Source organism: Sturnira hondurensis, unplaced genomic scaffold (genome assembly GCF_014824575.4).
Source record: "Sturnira hondurensis isolate 20B ecotype Veracruz unplaced genomic scaffold, ASM1482457v3 Scaffold0006413, whole genome shotgun sequence".
In the NCBI taxonomy this organism is placed as follows: domain Eukaryota; kingdom Metazoa; phylum Chordata; class Mammalia; order Chiroptera; family Phyllostomidae; genus Sturnira; species Sturnira hondurensis.
The window spans coordinates 12,642,811-12,662,548 of record NW_028079044.1 but is presented as its reverse complement, the minus strand read 5'-3'; the positions used below and the strand labels follow the sequence as shown (position 1 = coordinate 12,662,548).

At 35.0% G+C, this 19,738-nt stretch overlaps 1 protein-coding gene across 5 annotated transcripts in view; it reads left to right on the top strand.

The window, feature by feature from the left end:
• The window catches only part of WDPCP (WD repeat containing planar cell polarity effector), a 407,760-nt gene that overhangs the window by 85,124 nt on the left and 302,898 nt on the right, over positions 1-19,738 (top strand). For all 5 annotated transcript variants that reach the window (XM_037048018.1, XM_037048019.1, XM_037048021.1 and 2 more), the window contains exons 2-6: positions 3,578-3,662; positions 6,215-6,262; positions 7,071-7,115; positions 8,659-8,729; positions 8,989-9,048. In XM_037048018.1, coding sequence (XP_036903913.1) covers positions 3,602-3,662; positions 6,215-6,262; positions 7,071-7,115; positions 8,659-8,729; positions 8,989-9,048 — 285 coding nt within the window. In that variant the 5' untranslated portion in view covers positions 3,578-3,601. The remainder of the gene's footprint in view (positions 1-3,577; positions 3,663-6,214; positions 6,263-7,070; positions 7,116-8,658; positions 8,730-8,988; positions 9,049-19,738) is intronic.

Genomic DNA, 19,738 nt, shown 5'->3' with positions numbered 1-19,738 from the left:
GATAACACTGCCCTCAATGAATCCACTAATCTGAAGTCCACTAACAAAATGTTCCCTCTGAGTCCATAAAGGGATTCTTGGTAGGGTAGAATGTCTTTCTTCCTGATTTGTCCTTTACTTTTTAATGGGAATTAGTACAATGTTGCTTGTACATCAGACATTTTGAGAACTAGCCTATACATTTTTCTCAGTCTTCCCACCTACATTAGAACCAGACATGAATTTTTAGGTGCTAAGCTGGAAGACAGGCCCAGATTATAGACTCTACACACTATTCTCAGAATTTCTCCTCATGTCCAGATACAAAGGGTCAGGGGCTTAGCACTTGACATTTGAAACTCTCCATAGACCTCATTTTGCTTATTTTCCCCCAAACGGTGTGATTTCTGAGTGGTTTAGGACTTTAAAATTTAGTAAAGATACAAATAGTAGACCTATTGGTATTCTAGCTAAAAGCATTCCTGCCTCTTTGAAATAGCCCATGTGGTTTACAAAGAGAATCATATTCCACTTTTCATCTCTGTTATCAGGGGAAAGTTTAGACCAATTCTTTATTATTGAATTAAACTGAAAAGTAAAATTTCAAGTGCAGTCTTCTTCTGATACGTAAGTAAAGGTGTTGTCCTTTTGGTTTCACTTATAAAATTTTATCTGTATTTAATTTGCATGATAAAATCAGTTTATGTAGTTACAGCTAAACTTCAACCTTGTCTTTGCCAAAATTGCCATAAATTCTAATTATTGGTATTTGAATAAGCATTACATTGAGTAATGTCAGTTTTTATTTTTTAGTATAGTCTGGAAGTTGTGACTTTTGATGCTTAATATCAGGGGGAAGTATGCACCTATTTCATCACTTCCTTTCTTCCCTATCCCATTGAAATATTAACCCATTTGCATGTCCCAGTTCAAATACTTCCTCTTATGTGGAAGCATCTCCACCGACAGATGTTTTTCCTTCATAAACTCCTATTGTACTTAGTAATTATTCATTCATTTCAGCTTGTGAAATAACTATATAAAGTGAGAGATCATATTTAATACTTTTTTGTTCTTTTCATATAAATGTGCACAGTGTGAGGCATATTGAGCAATAGTAGCAGCAGCATCAACAATGGCAACAGTAAGGTAAACTGAATAATAGTGCCCTTAATACACAGTCCTGAAGTAGGTATTTCATTATACCCATTTTATAGCTGGTGGAAATTAGAAGTAGAGATGGTAAGTAATTTGTCCCAGTAAGTTATTGACTTACTAGTAATTAATTTACTAGTAACTAGTAATTAACTAGTTATTGACTTACTAGTTATTAACTTACTAGTAAGTTAGCTAGTAAGCCGAGAAGTTATTGAATGGAATAAGACATCAGCCACTTAGAGTCTAGAATCTATACACCATGCTTAATAAATGCAAAATAAATATTTACTTAATAAACTGATTATTTAAATAAACACTCCAGACCTCATGGATCCCAATGAAAATATGCAGTTTACACATTCTCATATAGGAAGTATTTTAGTGTAAGTATAACTATAAAGTAATAATTCTGAAAAGAGCCTCATAAAACTAATGAAAGCATTTCCTAAGAACACAGCTTTGGAAATATTTTCAGTAACAGGCTCATCAGAATCATAGGTGACAACTCTGAAGGTAATACTCGATTACATTGAAAAACTTGTAATTTTGTTCCTCTTTTCCCCTGTTTCCTGCTGATATGGAACTGCATCCCATTTCATAGTAATACAATCCACTAGCTCTCTTAACTCCTACCTGTGTACAGAGGCAGCCAGCTTCTGGTTAGAGTAGGACAGATCCAGGGATTGGAAGATCCTTTGTTTTGTCTCTAACTTCTAAGGCAATTTAGTATAAGGAAAAGAGTAAATTCAGATCAACTCAAAATTTGCTATCATTATAGCCTCTCTCTTTCAACCCTTTTGCAGTTAATTTGTCTATCACTTTTTATCATGCATCTTGATCTACCACCATCCCCGGGACATGTCTTTCTTTTACTCAGATGACTGCATTCTCTCCCTCCATGCCCCTGTATAGCCAAATGCAGGAGAGGGCTGTGGTTGTGTGCTCAGACTTTGGAGCCAGTCTGCTTAGATTTAAAACCTGCTTCTCCTACCTACTGGCTATGTGACCTATCTGTGGTTTGTTTCCTCATTATAGAAGTAATGGTGGCACTAATTCAAAGAGTAGCTATGATAATTAAATGAGTTAATACATATCTAATGTATAGGCACTTAGTATTATCTGTTGTTATCATTATTATCATTTGCTTGGTAGAATCCTGTACTTCTTTTAAGGCTCTCCTAACATTTCACAACTTCTATGTAGCTTTCTTAGAGACCCACTCTTCGAGGCTGACTTGGGCTCTTGTTTTATGCTGCTACATTTTATGCTCACTCTGCTATTTTAATAATTAGCACACTGTGTCTTATTAATTGAACATTCATGTTTCTTGATAATTATAAGTGCATTGAGGTCAAATGTAAATGTGAAGGAACACCCAAGATGTACACATTTTGTACTATGTCTAAAATTATTTTGGATTATCACCCATATGAATAGTGTGGGAAATATTTTTAGTCGCTCCTAATGTTAAAGAAGCTGAGGGCTTATTTCTTCATCTAAAAGATGTCTTAAAGTATTTTTAAGCTTCTTTTGTTATTCAGAAGTTTATGGGAAAGAACAATTCTTTTATGATCTCTAAAAAAGAAAGTGTTGGTAGTTTACTATATGTAAAGTGTTTCTAAGTATGTAGTAAACTATACATAGAGTATGGTGCTATATGTATTTCCAAGCAGATATTTGAATGTTTTATAAGTTTTAAAAAAATATTTGTAAAGTGTTTGCTTTTTTCTGACTCAGATTGGTCATCTTCAAATCAGACCAAATTGATTAGGTTCTACTTCATTTATAAAATAGTATCAATAATATCCATCACTAGTCCCTGCTAGTAAATCTGGAAGGAAATACAGGCTGTACATTTTGTTATTATTATTTTATTTTTTCATTTTTAATGCTGTTGGAGTAGAATAACAAAGTGACCTGAACACTAATATGGTTTCACACAGTTTACTTTTAAATAAATATGTCTCTTATAATAGTAACTATATGCCGTTATCTTGAAAATTTTATTTTAATTAGCCTATTTGTGAGGTTGAAAATATTTGCTTTGTACATTAAAAATGGACCACAAAATGTGTTTGTACCTAATAACTAGCTGACAGATCTTTCTTTTCCTTAAAAATGTTTTAAAAAATGCTTAAATACTATATAATTCTAAATATACTTCTTCTCTTAAAAACCAGATGTCATTGAAAACTCAAATATACATTCTTCTTACCACATTTCTCAATATGATGACAATAGTAAGTCTAGGAAGTGTATTTTTCCCTTTTCTAGAGTTTATTCCTGGATGGCTAACCAAGGATATATTAAAATGTATATTCTAATGAACCATATCTTAAATATCAGTAGTGGCAAATGTTTCTATTGTTTCTGAGGGATCTTAGTTTTATTGGCAATAGGAGATAATTAATTGGCACATCTTTTTAATTATTTTAAACAGGACAGAGATTCCTTCTGCCATCAGATGTCTTTCTGCTTGACTGAACTGCACCTGTGGTCTTTGAAGAATACCTTACACATTGCGGGTAAATGAGCTCTGGATTAATTTCAATATTTTTTAAATACAAGTTACAGCATTATAAATAAATACTAACAAAGGTTACAGCCTAGATTCTCTAGCTGGAGTTGCATTATTTTCTTTTTACTTAATGAAAAATTGGCAAATGGAAAATAATTCTTTGTAGTTACTCTGATTAACTTATTTTCAGCTTGAGTTAGATTTTCTGTTGTGAAAATTAATCTTATTGGCCTAATGTTTGTTTCCTCTCAAGATATATCCATGTTCAATTTTTCTGGAATTGTTTATAATAACTGATTTATATTCGTAAGTATTTGTGGGCTACGTAATAGTAAAGGCTTTTGTATTTGATATTAAAATAGTATTTCAAACATTCAGCTAAGACATGCAATTATATTCATATTCTTAGACACTTTACATTTTTTTGTGGGGGGAGGAGTAATAGAAGTGTGTTCTAATAGTGCCAAGGTATGCTTTACGTGTGCTCTTTGCTCCCAGGCCCTCTTAGTAGGCAGAGCTTAGAGAATGTATGTATGTGTGTATGCACTCATATTTATATCCACAGTTATTTTTGTATGTAACTCTTTATATTGGAAACCATGAGTCCAGCTCTGGCTGGGTGGCTCTGTTGGTTGTGGTGTCATTAAAAGATTGTGGGTTTGATTCCTGTTTAGGGTATATACCTAGGTTGCAGATTTGATCCCTGGTCAGGGTGCATATGGGAGGCAACCAATCAATGTTTCTCTTTCTCAATCTCTCTCTCTCTCTTTCCCCTCCTCTCCCCTCCCTCTCCCTATCCCTATCTCCGCTCTCCATCTCTCTCCCAACCTCTCTTCCACTCCCTTTCTCCCTAAAATCAATAAATATATCCTCTGGTGAAGATCAAAAAACCCCCATGAATTCACATCGGTACCTCCAATACTGTGTTTTCTCCCTTTCTGTATTTGTACTTTCTTTGCAGACAGTGGGAGAGCTGGGGCTCCCATCTTTGGTGACTTAATCAATCTTCTGTCTCCGTGGCCATTCCCTCTGCTGAATGGATGCCCTCATCCCCTGTGGATTCTGTCACTCCATGTTGGGCTGCCCCCATCTATGGATGTTCTTTTCAGCCTGTAACACCCCACACTAGGCCACTGCCCCATGTGAATATCCTTCTCACCCTGCTAGGGTTCTAACACACCATGTCAGGCCAACTCTGCATGCATACATTTCCCATCCAGCTTAGGCTCTGACACCCCATGCTGGGTATCTCTCTGTATGTGGATACCCTCCTTATTCTGCACAGATTTTGACACCCCACTTGTGCACAGACTTTAGGGCCCCTTATGTTCTTCAAAGTACTAATATAGAGTTGTAAATATTTGGATGCATGGAATGATGGAGTATTATAAAAGTATAACATGTACTGAAAAGTGTAAAAATTATAAGGACTTTTAATTAAAATTAAAAGTGTAAAAATTATATGTTTTTGAACTGTCAGAAGTGAGCACACTGATAAAATTATATCACCCAGGTGAAGAAATGAAATATTAGCAGTATCTTAGAATCCCTACTCATGACCTTTCCCAATCACTCCTTATTATTTTTAGTCTAATAGAAATAAAATGCATTCTTTATAAATATATTTCCAGTTAATAGCATAATAAATAAAATGGAACTTCCAAGTATACATGATTGACTCTTTTGAAAACAGTATTTAGAAAGTTAATTTTAGGTGTAATACATTTTGAAGTTTCATCATTCAGTTTGAGAAAGTTTGAAGCAGTCAGTCACTAGGGGGCAGCCTATACTGCTTCCACTTATATCCTTTTGTTAGTAACTGGAGTTAACTTTGCATGGAAGGAAACAAATGTTACTTAAAAGAAAAAAATTTCACTCTCCATAGATAGGAAGAAATGGACACAGTCATTTTGTTATCCTGTAATTAAATTGTAAGAACAGATCTCTTGATTAAATCACTCTCAACATCTAGGAATCCTAGCTTTGCTGCTTTTTCAGTCCCGTCAGAGCATCTGACTTTGAATGGGTTTGGAAGGTTTTCTTAGTCTAAAAAGCTTCGGACAATTTATCCATACCTTACTCTAATCCTCTCTTTCTTTTCTACAGATTCCCCACCAAACACCCTACCAGACTTGAGCTAAACAAGAGAAAAGAAAGCCACAGCTCAGAATTCAACAGTTAGGGCATTTTCTTCCACCCACTGATTTCATTTGGCATTGCTTAGTGGCAATTCCCTTTTGGTAGCACCCTGGGAAAAATATCAGAGGATGTGTGAAAGAAAAGGTAGTCTTTCCTTGATTTCAGTTCTTTGCTACTCCTTTCCTCATGCCACTATAGTTCTGTGTAAATCTTTTCTAATTAGATTGATAAGGCTTCCAGTATCCCTATAATACATGAATCCATGTCTAGATGTTTTTAAACCATTTTATTTCTAGTAACATAAAGAGACTGTTTTTGTCCTCCTCCCTGCCTGTACTCCCACCCTGTCATATACTCTAGTTTGGCTTCTTATTCTCCAAAACTTTTTACCATATTAATGTTACTTCTTTCTTTCTATAGATAGAGATATTGGGATATACCAGTATTATGACAAGAACGATCAACCAGGTAAAGTATTAGCTGTCCTGCTCAGCTAATTTTTATGAACTAAATACTCTAAATTATAAAGTACTGACCATTAATAAATTATAGAATTAAGAAAAGTCACTTCGGTTCTTTAGAAAAATGCTAAAGTTGATATCTCTTTTTTATGAAATAAAACAATATTGATATAATGCTGGAGAAGAACATGAAAATTTTCATTTTACTGCTGATCAGACTGATAGCTGGACAGACTATTCAGGTTTATTTATCAGCATCCCAGTAGAGGGCATTGTTAATGCGTGGGTTGTGCTGGATCCTCACCTGGTATCTGAAATAGGCATTTCTGAGTGAATGATCAATTTTCTTTATCTGATTAATCCTGTTAATCCCATAAGTTTTTGATGGGCCAAAAGGTCTTTTTAGCTAGAGTTACTTCCTGTTTTGGTCTCTGTTGAAGTGGGGATTGTGTGGGCATCTTGTGTGCTTAGCTTGGTGGTTCATAGGCTGACTTCATGGTTCTGATGACAGACTGAAACAGCTTCTGTTCTGGGCTCAGTTGCAGGTCCCTTCCATATCTGATGAGACTGCAAGCTCAGGATATTGGCCCACCTGTTGGGCTACATAAGCCTTTTCACTGCAAATTTAGTGAAATTCTATGAAATTAAAACATCCAAATTATGGCCTTTTTTCAATTGCCTTTTAAAAGGTTTAGTGTAATTTATTAATCTCAACGATGTGTGTAATAATACATTATATATGTGCATATAAAATATTACAATAAAAACAATTTCTACCTTTTTTTCTTTTTTCCAACTCTCTACCACAATATCAGCAACAGAGCATGGTAACATAGAAGAAAAGCAGAAACTGGCAGAATGTAAGCTTACTTAATATATTTTACAGAATTATTATAAAACTGAAATTTTAATAGCCTTAAATATTCAGTTTTAAAAATATTTTAAGCTTTCTGCACAAGTAAGAAATGTTATTTCTTCTAATTTTTTATAATTATTAATTTTCATTTTTTAGGTATATATACTTATGAGTAAGAATCGTATTTGTTAGGCACTTCTAATTTAGACTGTTGAAATCTCTCTTTAGTTTTTATATGCTTATGTAAACATAAACTTTCTTAATGAATATGTATATTATTTAATGTATTTGAAATAAGTATATCATGCTTAAATTCTGATAACATTTTATTATTTGTCCTATGACTAAATCATTGTTTTACCCATTTTAAGAAAATAAGATTTGTAATGATCAGTATTAGCGTTTTATTCTCTTTAGTCTTCTGTTCTAAAATATATAAATATGTTAATGTGATATTGCTACAATGTAATATGGTTTTAATGGCTTAATTATAATTTACATTTTGTTTAGAATATAGGTAGAGCTAAAAAATCCTACTTGTTCTTGTTTTACATGGTCAAGCTGACATTTCATTTTTTAAAATGCTGTATTAGTAGCTGTAACATAGGTTTTAAAATTTATACATATGCTCTATACATCATAAATTATGTTTATAAAATGAAATTAATTTGCTGAAGTAAGATATATAACAATTATTCTGTAGAACTTTAATGTCTATATATTAATACTATATATGTATACACAGAAAACAAACACATACACACATATACAGAACTCATTTAAATTATTATTTAGGTAAATTCAAAGATTTGTGATGAAATAGATATTATAATCAATTTAATGTTTTATTAATTTTTTAAACAAAACTAGTTTGACTAGTTTAAGCTGACGTTGAGACTACTAAATTTTATTTCTAATTAAATGTGTCTAAAACAACAAAGTTTTATCAGTATTGAATTGTGATGTAGATTTTAAAGAGTATTATTTTACATAGAAAAAGGAGCACTATTAGTGCATAACTTATTAAAACTTGGATTTTCACAATTTTTTTTAGTCTTAATATGTGATGATACCGTATTGTTTAATTTAAACTTTATTTTTCTGTGTTTCATTTTTTGTATTTAACTTCTTTCCTCACTATATTTACTTACTCATTAGGAATTTTCAGTTCTGAGAAGGCTACTTGTGAATTTTGGATTTTTTTTGGATTGAGCATTTAATTATTTATATGAAAATGTTATTTTTTATTATAGAGTGGATCATTTACCTTTAAATACTAGGTTCACAGGCCTAGGAAACTCTCCCAGGGATTCTCGGAGACTTGTTGGTTGTCATCATAAAATTATGATCAGGGAGATTGTTTTGTGGTAAAAATTCTGTTCCAATGACAAAGTCTTTCAAAATGCTGTCATTTGATGATGGAAATGAAGTCCACTTCCTCTCAATTAAGGAGGTGTTTTAATATAATCTTCCTTAGGCGCACTACTAAGAAGCGTTTTCTTTTTAAGTCATGTTTAACTAACTGTAGTACATGTTTTATTTGCCAGCACGAGATTATCCGTGGACTCTCAAAAACAGACGCCCAGAAAAACTTAGAGACTCACTGAAGGAGTTGGAGGTATCTTTCCAAAAGTTTCAAAAATGGCAACAAACAAATCTGTTTTAAAACATCTTTCAACAGCTTTAATTTTCATAAAGGATCAACTCTCCTGGTGATGATAGCTTTGCTTTTGTCCAGTGAGGAGTTTCAAAACAGTTGCATCTTTGTGTGGCATGCTGATTTTTTTTTTTTTTTTTGCTTGCAAATCAGAGGCACTTTAACTGATAACAACAATGTGTAGAGCCAACTGCACTCTCTCTTTTTATGTTTCCTTCAGGAGCTGATGCAAAACAGTCAGTGTGTGCTGAGCAAATGGAAGAACAAATATGTCTGTCAGGTAAAATGGTTTGACGGGCTTTCGCAGTATTTAACCAATGGAGCTGAAAACTATGCAGTAATTGGTATTCTTATGTTATGATAGGTAATGGACAAAAACTTTTTAAGAGTGGATATTTCATAGTTTGAATTCTAGTAATTCTAGAACTAACATTAGACAGATTGGCATAGGCCACCAGGCTGCTTCATTAATCAGTATAGTTATACTGACACATTATAAACACTAATAAAAATGTTTTCAGATGGTATTTTTAGTTTGGAATTGCCTGGATGTTGTATTAGATATATACTGGCATAGATTTAATCGTATTTTTGAGTGAAGACAAAGCCATAGGACAAAAGGTTTTTTTGGCATACCACTCAAACATTTGTGAATTCCATGCTTATGGAGATCAACAAACATTTTAGAATTAGACCTAACATGATAAGACATTTGCTCTTACTCTTTGAAGATTCTAAGCTGTGCTGCTTAATGTGGTAGCCACTAGTCACCTATGGCTATATTTAAATATAATTTAAATTAATTAAAATTAAATAAAAAATTCTGTTCCTCAGTTGTACTACCCACATTTGTAGTGCTCAATAGTCACATGTTAGTCACATGGACAGTCTAGATACGGAACATTTGCATCACGGAGATTTCTATTGCACAGCAGTGTCAGGGCCTAGACAAGGAGTTATTTGTTGAGTGAAACTAGATTCAGGGCATAATCATAATTAGTGTCCACTGATCACAAAATAATGGACAAATGTTGTAGCTTTGCTGATAGACTTAAAAAATACTATTTGCCTAGAAAAATGTACTTGCTTATGACAGAAGGAATCATTAGTCATGTTCTACAGATATATGTAATTGAAGTTACATCAGTCCTATTAATAATTATAAGTTTTATGGAATTGAATATCCTGTGTCGATTTAAATTCTTACTTGTTTATAATGTGACTTTTTTAAGTCTATCATTTAGTGGACTCTCATTTTTCCTTGTTTTTTGTTTAAACTCATCTACCTTTATTCATGAAGGTAACTATTTAGTTACCTCCTCAACTGTCATAAATTATTACTTTCCAGAGACTGTTTAATATTTTTAGAACCACAATACTTCTTAAATTCAGCTTAGGACACTATTTAAGAGAATGGCATTATTTTAAAATTCACAACTTGTTTTCATAAAAGTTATACTCAGACTTTAAAACTTGAATACATATTTGCTCCAGAAAGTTTTAAAGTTAGTGTAACTCAAATTGTACTTCTCAATACCATTACTCACCCTAAAAGCAGGCACAGAATTATTTGACTGGAGGGCATGCCTACCACCTATAGTATGAGGTGTGTCTCATGGCCTCCACCCTCACAATCACACTGGGTAAGTTGGAACATGTCAGGCATCTTAAAATATGCAGTGGAGCATCCCAAAAGGCAATCTTTTTTAAGTAGACTTTATTGCATTTTAATTTAATGAGCAAGTTTGTGTGTATGTATGTGTGGTGGAGGTGGGGGACTAAGGTGGGGGACTGAGAGAAATGTCCCTCACTAGTGAGTTAATTCAATGCAAAAAAAGGAATTTGCGTGATAAAATATATACAAAATTACTTTGGTAATGTACAGTGACCTGACAATACTGTTTTCTTAGGCTGTTATACAAATGAGTCTGCTTTTAATTTCCAGTGGAACTTAGCATTTTTTATATTGTCATATTTTGTGCTTTATTTCTATGATTGATAAGATATTTCTAAAATAGATCTTTTACTGCCAGCACATTTTTGATGTGATATATTTTAACAAGCTGACTCTACCTTCAGCTTGCCCACAGGTCCAGGTTAGTCCCCACATCTTAGGGCCTTTGAGAGACCACTTAACATGATCCATCTACTTCCTCAGTTTCTAAACAGGACTATTAACTAGGTCTTCTAAAAATACGTGTATATGTCTTTTCCTACAGACATCTCTAATGTCACAGTAAATTAAAAGTTTGGTGCACAAGCTAAATGTTTAGAAGCATTCCCTTAACCCTTTCTGAGTTGCAAAATTAGTAAACCACTTCCACAAAACTCTCCTAGGGTCCCTGTTTTGTGCATCACCCAGCATGGTGGCTCTAAAAATACATGTGCCTAAATTTTTATTAGTAATTTCCCTCATATATGTAGCCCTGAAATGGTACCAGTTAACCATAATATGGTGTTCTCTATCCTTTAGAAAAGGAGTGCAGAAAGCTTCTCAGTATTGGTGATTGGTTGAACCTCAGTCTTCAATTGCGGCTCCTCCTCAACTAATATGAATCTATTGTCTCCCCCCAACCCCTGCCACCAGAGCCATGGCAAATTTAGGATTTATGGAATTTGTATTGATGTCTTCTTCTTGAGGCATCCTTATTTCTCCAGAAAGTCAGTGGTTTAGAAATCAGGAAGGCAACTGCAGCAACATAAAGGATTTCAGGATATGCAGTCTGAGCTTGAATTTTTCCCTCTGTTGAATAATGAGTTTTATAGGTTGTCATCACTACCAGACTTAGCTCATGTTGTTGACCTAATGACCTATAAATTGTAATACTTAAAAAATAATTCTCTCCACTTATGAATTCGGAACATTCAAGACAGGAGCATCCAACCTTTTGATGTCTCTAGTTCACACTGGAAGAATTATTGTCTTGGGCCACACATTAAATACATAAACACTAATGAAAACTTATGAACAAAGAAAAGATTTTAAGTAAACTTACAGTTTTTTGTGGCCTGCGGCCCACGGGTTGGACACCCCTGAAGACTTATCTGTACATACGTTTTGAATGAAAATTGCCTTTTGAAGTTGATTTTTTAGACTATGCCTATTCCTAATTTAAAAGTCTGAAGTGTAATTTAAAGTTTAGTTTTACTGGTAATCAAATATATTTCTCATTGTTTTTTAGCCTCTTATCATGATTTCATTATGAAAAAGCATTTAATAATTTCCTGCTTTGAATTTCTTAAACCATTTAACAAACTGTTCTCAGGGAATAACAGTTTCAGCATTATGACACTATTAAATTTATACCACTTTAAGTCACACTCATATTTGGAGACAGTTAAAGAGCAATGTTATCATTAATATAGATATAACCTCACCTATATTGACTTTAGAATAAATTATTTGAATTATATATGTACATTTAGCCATAAAAGTACATAGTAGAGTCACCGGTACTCTGATTTCCTTTTTGTGACAATTTTATGTTTCCAGGTACAAGTTTTAAATGCCAGGAAAAGATATATATATATTTTTTAATTCTTGTAATAAATTACTTAGAAGGCTATGTGAAAATGTAAATTATTTTCAAAGCCTGTCGTAGATAAATCGTGACCCTATGAAACCTTTTATCATAACCTTCTCAGTTGTAGAATGGATAGCATCATTACCTGGTCCTTCCTTTCATCAAATTGTGTGAAAATTCATTTGGTTTCCTTGTAAAATAATAATTGAAAAATGTGGTTTTAAAGTTATAATTATTATTACTTTAATGTTACTTATACAAAACTCTTTACACAGACTTCATTGACTGCTTCATTGTTGTGGGAAGTACTAAGGAAGTATAAGGTGTGAGTTGAGTCCCCAGCAGATCTAGTCAAGGAAAACAAAGGCATGCAATCACTAGGGCATTAATGCATAAAAAGAGAGTAAGAGTCTAGTGTAGAGATTAGTCTGGCAGTAGGATATAGGATAAAACATGAAAACCAGAGGCAGTTTGTGTAAAGAACAGTTGATATGGGATAATATTTTCTGAAAACACCAAACTACAGGTTTTCAGGACTTGAAAATAAGTTCAATATAGAGTAGAGGTTGGGCAGTTAGACTGAAAATAAAGGGATTAAGTGAGAGTCTGTATCTGGAATGGTGAGATCTTTCTCAACTCCTTCCTTAATTCAGCAGTGAGGCTTATGTTTCTATGTAACTTGTTGAGAGGACACTTCTCTGAAGTGTCCAAAGCCAAGCATATAGATATTGATATCGTTGGTAGTTCCCTTTGAGAAGGTAGGTGTGCTGATCAACTTCTGTACAGTGAAGCCCAAGGTAACAGACCTGCTGATGCACACCAACCTCCTAGTCAGTTTTTCAGAGACTCACTTTTAAGTATAACCAGAGAGGACTTCTGGCCAAGATGGAGGTGTAGATAGACACTCTTCACTTCCTGACACAACCAAAAGAAGGATCACAGCTAATCTCAAAACAAAATATAACCAAAGCTGCCAGAATATAGACTGGTATGGAAGTCTGACAGCCAAGGATTTAAAGAAGAAATATTCATCCAGATGAGTAGGAGGGGCAGAGATGGGAGCGGGGATGTAAGGGATGTGGTGTGGTGGCTGCAAGATGGTGGCAGCAAGGCAGTGGTGGCAGTGACCTCCAGAACGAGTGGTCTCATACTCACCTGTGATGGATAAAGACTGAGAGGGGCACATGGGGAGCTAGCCATCCCAGCCCCAGGCCAGAGCATGCAGTCCATGGTTCCAGCACTGGGCAAATCAAGCCTTATAATTTCTGACTGTAAGAACCAGTGGGGGTTGGGGTAGCAGAAGAAACTGCCAGTCTCTCAGAAGAGTCTGTTTAAAGTAACCACATGGCTCTAGAACGTAGGCAAACCCACCCACTCTGGGATTTGGCACCAGGGCAGAAGCTAAAAGGGCACTAGTTGCATCTGGGAAATGGGGGAAGTAACTGGAAATGGGGCAAGAGCTGAGCAAGCAGCTTTGTTCCCTCTCAGACCCCTCTCCCATATACAGCGCCACAGATCAGCGAAGCAGGTTGCCCCACCCTAGCAAATACCTAAGGCTTCCGTTTTTTACAATGTAACAAGTGTGCCAAGACAGAGTCAGAGCAGCTCTGCCCAGAACATGGAAACAGACACAGAGGGAAGCTGCCAAATTGAAGGCAAAAGAAATATGGCCCAAATGAAAGAGCAGATCTAAACTCCAGAAAAAGAACTAAGCGAAATGGAGATAGCCAATCTATCAGATGCAGAGTTCAAAACACTGGTGATAAGGATGCTTGGAGATCTCATTGAGTACAGCAAATGCATAAGAGAAGAAATGAAGGCTACCCTAAGTGACATAAAGAAAAATCAATGGGAAACCAATAATGAAGGGAAGGAAGCTGGGGTTCAAATCAATGATTTGGAGCTGTAGAAAGAAATACTCAACCAGTATAGAATGAAGAAACAAGAATTTTTTTAAAAAGGTAGAGAATAAGGAGATTCTGGGACATCTCCAAATGTACCAACATCTGAATCATAGGGATACCAGAAGGAGAAGAGGAAAAACAAGAAATTGAAAACTTACTTGAAAAAATAATGAAAGAAAACTTCCCTAATATAGCAAAGGAAATAGACATACAAGTCCAGGAAGTGCAGAGTCCCAAATAAGTTAGACCCAAAGAGGGCAACATGAAGATGCATCATAATTAAATTGCCAAAGCTTAAAGAGAGAATCTTAAAAGCAGCAAGAGAAAAGAAGAGTGTTACCTACAAAGGAATTCCCATAAGACTGTCAGCTAATTTCTGAAAAACCTTTGTAGACAAGAAGGGACTGGCAAGAAGTATTCAAAGTGATGAAAAGTAAGGACCTACAACTAAGATTACTGTACTCTATCCAGCAAAGCTATCATTTAGAATTGAAGGGCAGATAAAATGCTTCCCAAACTAGGTAAAGGAGTTCATCACCACCAAGCCCTTATTATATGAAACGTTAAAAGAACTTATGTAAGAAAAAGAAGATTAAAACTATGAATAGTAAAATGACAACAAGCTCACAACTATCAGCAACTGAATCTAAAAAAAACAAATAAACTAAGGAAACAACTAGAACCTGAACAGAATCGTAGAAATGGATATCACATTGAGGGTTATTAGCTGCGAGGGGGAGAAGGGAGAATGGGAGAAAAGGTACAGGGAATAAGAAGCATAATTGGTAGGTACAAAATAGATGGGGGGATGTTAAGAATAGTATAGGAAATGGAGAAGCCAAAGAATTTATATGCATGATCCATGGACAGGAACTAAGGGGGTGGGGATTGCTGGAGGGAATGAGGGTACTGGACAGAGGAGGGCAAAGGGGAAAAATTGGGACAACTGTAATAGCATAATCAATAAAATATAATTAAAAACAAATAGAACCAGAGATTACAATACTTTTGAGGTTATTCTCCATCTATAAATCTGAGATCTGTGAATTGAGGATAAAACAAATTGATAAAAAGAATCAGGGACAGTGAAATAATTATAAGAAATTAAAATTGCTCCCCACAGAGAAATAAGTAGCTGTTGCATCATTGAAAGAGGAAGGAATGCTATTTTTTTAAGAGTAATCAGGGAAAAGGAAAGGAGCTATTGGGAATTGTGAATATGACAGCACAAACAGAAAAATTAATAGAAGAATTGAAAGATAAAGTTGAAATATCCCGATAGTGCAGAACTGAATCACAGAAAGACATAGTAGTGAACATAGTTGGTAGAAGATAAGAAAATTAGAGTTTCAGACCAGAAGATCTAATATCTTAACTAATAAAAGAAAACAGAAGGGCAGCAAAAAAAATTTTTCAGAACTGGAGGATGCTTGTTTCCAATTTGAAAGGATCCAATGATTGAAAAAAGATAAATATCAAAGCATATTTTGTGAATTTTAGAAAACCAAAGATAAAGAGAACATCTAAAAGGTTTCAGAGTAAAAAAGAAAAATGAGATACATGAAAAGGAATAGGAATCAGACTTCTCAGTAGCAAGTAGTTAGAAGACCATGGGATGATGCCTGCAGAATTCTGAAGGGAAGTGATTTTTAGCCTAGAATTTTTTATGCAGATTTCTAATCTGTCATTCAAATAAGGACATTGTCGGACTTGTTTGCTCTCAGAAAAAATTTACCTACCATGTACTTTGCTCAGGAAGTTATTGGGAAGATACTGGCTTAAAGCAACAGAGATTCTTAGGATCCAGGAAACACAAAGGATCTTACATAGTATAGAAGAGAACTCTTAGAATAATAACTGTGCCTTAGGTCTAGAATGCAGCTAGTCCAAATTGGAGCTGGGTACAGAAGGTTCTAGGGAGTTTGGAGGGAGGGAAGAAAAGGAACTGATGGATCATATGTCTGATCTGATATAGAATTATTGATAATAATAATTACTATTATTAATCACTGTTATTTTAATAATGAGATAATAAAATACATAAGAGAATTAAATCTTGATTGGTGAAAATAGGAAATCACTAAGTAATAACTAAATCAAGAGATAGCATATATGGAAGACATTGCTAGTTGCTTGCCCAATATCCGCCTTTCCTTAGGAACAGACCATGATGCTCAGAGTGGCAATATCACCAATTTAAAGTAGTCAGCTTTCCTGTTTCTCTTGAAGCTGGAGGTGGCCATATGAAGCAATTCTGGCCAAAGTAAGCAGAGGTGGCTGGTAGGACTTACAAGAAAGTTTATTAAAGGGGCATACTCACTTGACATGTGCCTTTTCAGGTTCTGCTCTGTGCCTTCTTCAAGTCTGGATCTGAGATAGGCCTGAGATATATACATGAATACATGTTTGACTCAAGGCCTATGTAGATTTTAGTGCTAAAATTTGCCAGATAGTATTCTTGGTTGCTGGGGATACCAGTGGATAAAACATCTTTGTTTTGATAGGGAATACCAGAGGAAGATTGGTAAGTAAAATTTAGAATATGTAAGAAAATGAAAACTATTGGAGAAAAAGAAAGCAAGAAAGATAGGAAGTATTTGGGGGATGGTGGGCATGATAGGCCTGGTATTAGGTGACCAGGAAAGGCTTCACTGAAATATATTGCGATTAAGACATGAAGGAGCCAGCCATGGAAGATATCTGTAGAACAGGGTTTGGGGTAGAAGCCCAGCAGGTACAGAGGTCCAGAGATGGTAGTATAGTTGGCATGTTTGCAGAACAGCAGTCAGTATAATTGGAGGAGAAGGGGAAAGCAGAAGAGTATTAGTATTAGGGATTGAGACCAGAGGAAATGAGATATTAGTTATATAAGGCTTTCTAGGTTTTGTAAGGACTTGCCTTTGACCCTTAAGAGTGATGGGAAAGCTTTGAAAAGTTTTGAGCAGAGGAGGAACTTCATCTGTTCTGAACTTGAATTTTTCTCTCCCTCTCTCCTTCCCTTCCCTTCTAAGGATAAATAAATAAATTTTTTTTAAAAAAGGGGAGGATGGGGAGTAGGTCCCTGGTGATACAATGGAGATGCCTTATCAGCCAAGCACTGCCAAATTCCAGATTTCTTGTTCTAGGAAAAACAAACCTCCATTCTGTTCAGTAATGATTTTTTTGAGATTTCTGTTGCATGCACCTGAATGCAGTTCTTGGTGACACACATATTTAGAGATGTGGTGGTAGAATTAGAAGAAACTATTAAAACTTGAAAATGGTGACATTTGCAAGTGAGATGAGCGGTTGTGGTAGGATAAGGCAGTACACAGTGATTTCAAGTATTCTCTAATATTTTAACAATTTATATGTATTTCTTTCACTGAAATATTTTAAAACATTCCCAGAGTGCTTCTGAGAAACAGATGTCAAGATGGTCCAAGGACTGCAAGGGACTTATGGGGGAGATGTGAAAGATAGAGAGGAGGAGGGAACAGGAATAGGTGGGAAGAGCTGTTTGAGATGCTGGTTTGAGCCCCGTGAAAGGAGAAGAAAAGGATTGGGTATAAAGAGCCTCAAGCTGCAGTGTGGTGCTGAAGAAGTTTCAGCCAGGCTGAGTAAGGAGTCCCTAGGCTAAATTTGCCCATTAGAGGAGTCTCCATAGGACTAATTCCCTACTATGTTCAGTCATTGGCTAGTAGCCCCCAGGGGAAAATGTGGCCTTTGTCAGGCAACTGTGTTCCCAACTTCCTTTCCTCCTGAAGGAGTTCTGAGTGGTATGTGTCCATGGCCATCACACCCACAAAAATTTGTATTAAAAATAAGAATTTGTATCTGTATGTTTGTACATACGTAACATTGTACCTGAGTAATCTTCGTGTTCATCTAGGAGGTTTAATACCATGCCCTGATAATACCATTAATACCATTCTCTTTCTTAGGCAAAAAAAACTCAAGCCTTTCCAGGAAAAATAGAATTTATATTGTATCTTGATGACCTATGATAATTCTTTGATGCATTAATTATTTACTCTTTAAAATACAGCAAGAAATGAACCCAATTTTGGAACAAAGAAAATTTAAATTTTCTTTATAATAGTGTATCTTTGTATCATCAATCAGCATTTCCCTCCTGCTCTTTTTATAAGTGGCTCTTTCTTCTCTTTTATTAATTGTTTTTATTTAAAAATATTTCTTTAAAGAAATTCATAATTCCCCACCTCCACCCTTGGCATTCCTGCCTACTAATATTTTGGAAACTTCAAGGAATTTTGTCCCAAAGGAAGCCAGCATAGAACTATGAATTTCCTTCATATATTCAGTTATAGTTAATAGTAAATGTGTGTAAAGCTAAATGAATTCAAATCTCAATAATCTAGTTCCTTTCATGTTGATTTTGATATATCTTTTGCGTAGTAGAAACAAACACATGCCAAACATTTATGTTTTTTAAAGGGAAAGTAGTTACTTCTATAGCTAGCTAATGAAAAGACTTTTAATGTATTATATTTGAACACTTACAGAGAATTTTTAGACAAAAAATTGCATTTCAAATTTAGAACTTTGTATTATAAGCACAAGTTGGAATGAGCCCGTTAGAAATGTATTTATAAACTAAAAGCATCTAAGGTTGGGTGTGAGAACTCAGAAACTTTACATTCATATCTGAGAATATTATGTTATATATGCCAGTGTAACTGATAGAGAACACATCAAGTGCTTTTGCCAAATTGTAATTTCTACCCTAAAGTTAAAAAAATAAAACTATTAGGCTAGCAAATGCAGTACTTAAGTGACTGTGAAATGAAAAGTGGTTATTAAACACAAGGTCTGTCTGGAAAAAGTCTACTCACTTTTAATATAGCAAGAATAGTTTGCATAACGTCAACGTAACCTGGCAGCCAAGGAGAGGACCGGAATGCACATGGGTAAACAGTGATGACTTCACTGTACTAGTCAGTGGTGGCAGTAGATGCCATTGAGTGAACATGTGCACTCTGTGGCCATCATATTCAAAATGACTGACTAAGTAGAGCAATGAATCTGCATCAAATTTTGCATTAGCTTTGAACATTTCTCCCTAGAAACTATTTGGATGATTCAGAAGGCCACAACTATGGGCAACTGGTGATTGGCAGCTTCATCATGACAGTGTGCCTGCTCATGCATCATGTCTTGTGCGGAGTTTTTTGGTAAAACATCAAATCACCTGGGTGATTCAGCCCCACTACAGCCCAAATTTGGCACCCTGTGACTTACAGCTTTTCCCCAAACTGACATCAGCTTTAATGGGGAAGAGATTTCAGACAGTCGATGAGATTCAGGAAAATACAATGGGGCAGCCGATGGCGACTGGGAGAATTGTATGAAATGCCAAGGTGCCTACTTTGAAGGGGACTGAGGTATCATCATCCCATGTACAATGTTTCTTGTATCTAGTATCTTCTTCAGTAAATGTCTCTGTTTTTCCTATTACATACCTGGATGCCTTCTGGACAGACCTTGTATGTACACATACCAAATCTGCTTTTTCCCTAATAAAATGGGATGATACTATTCA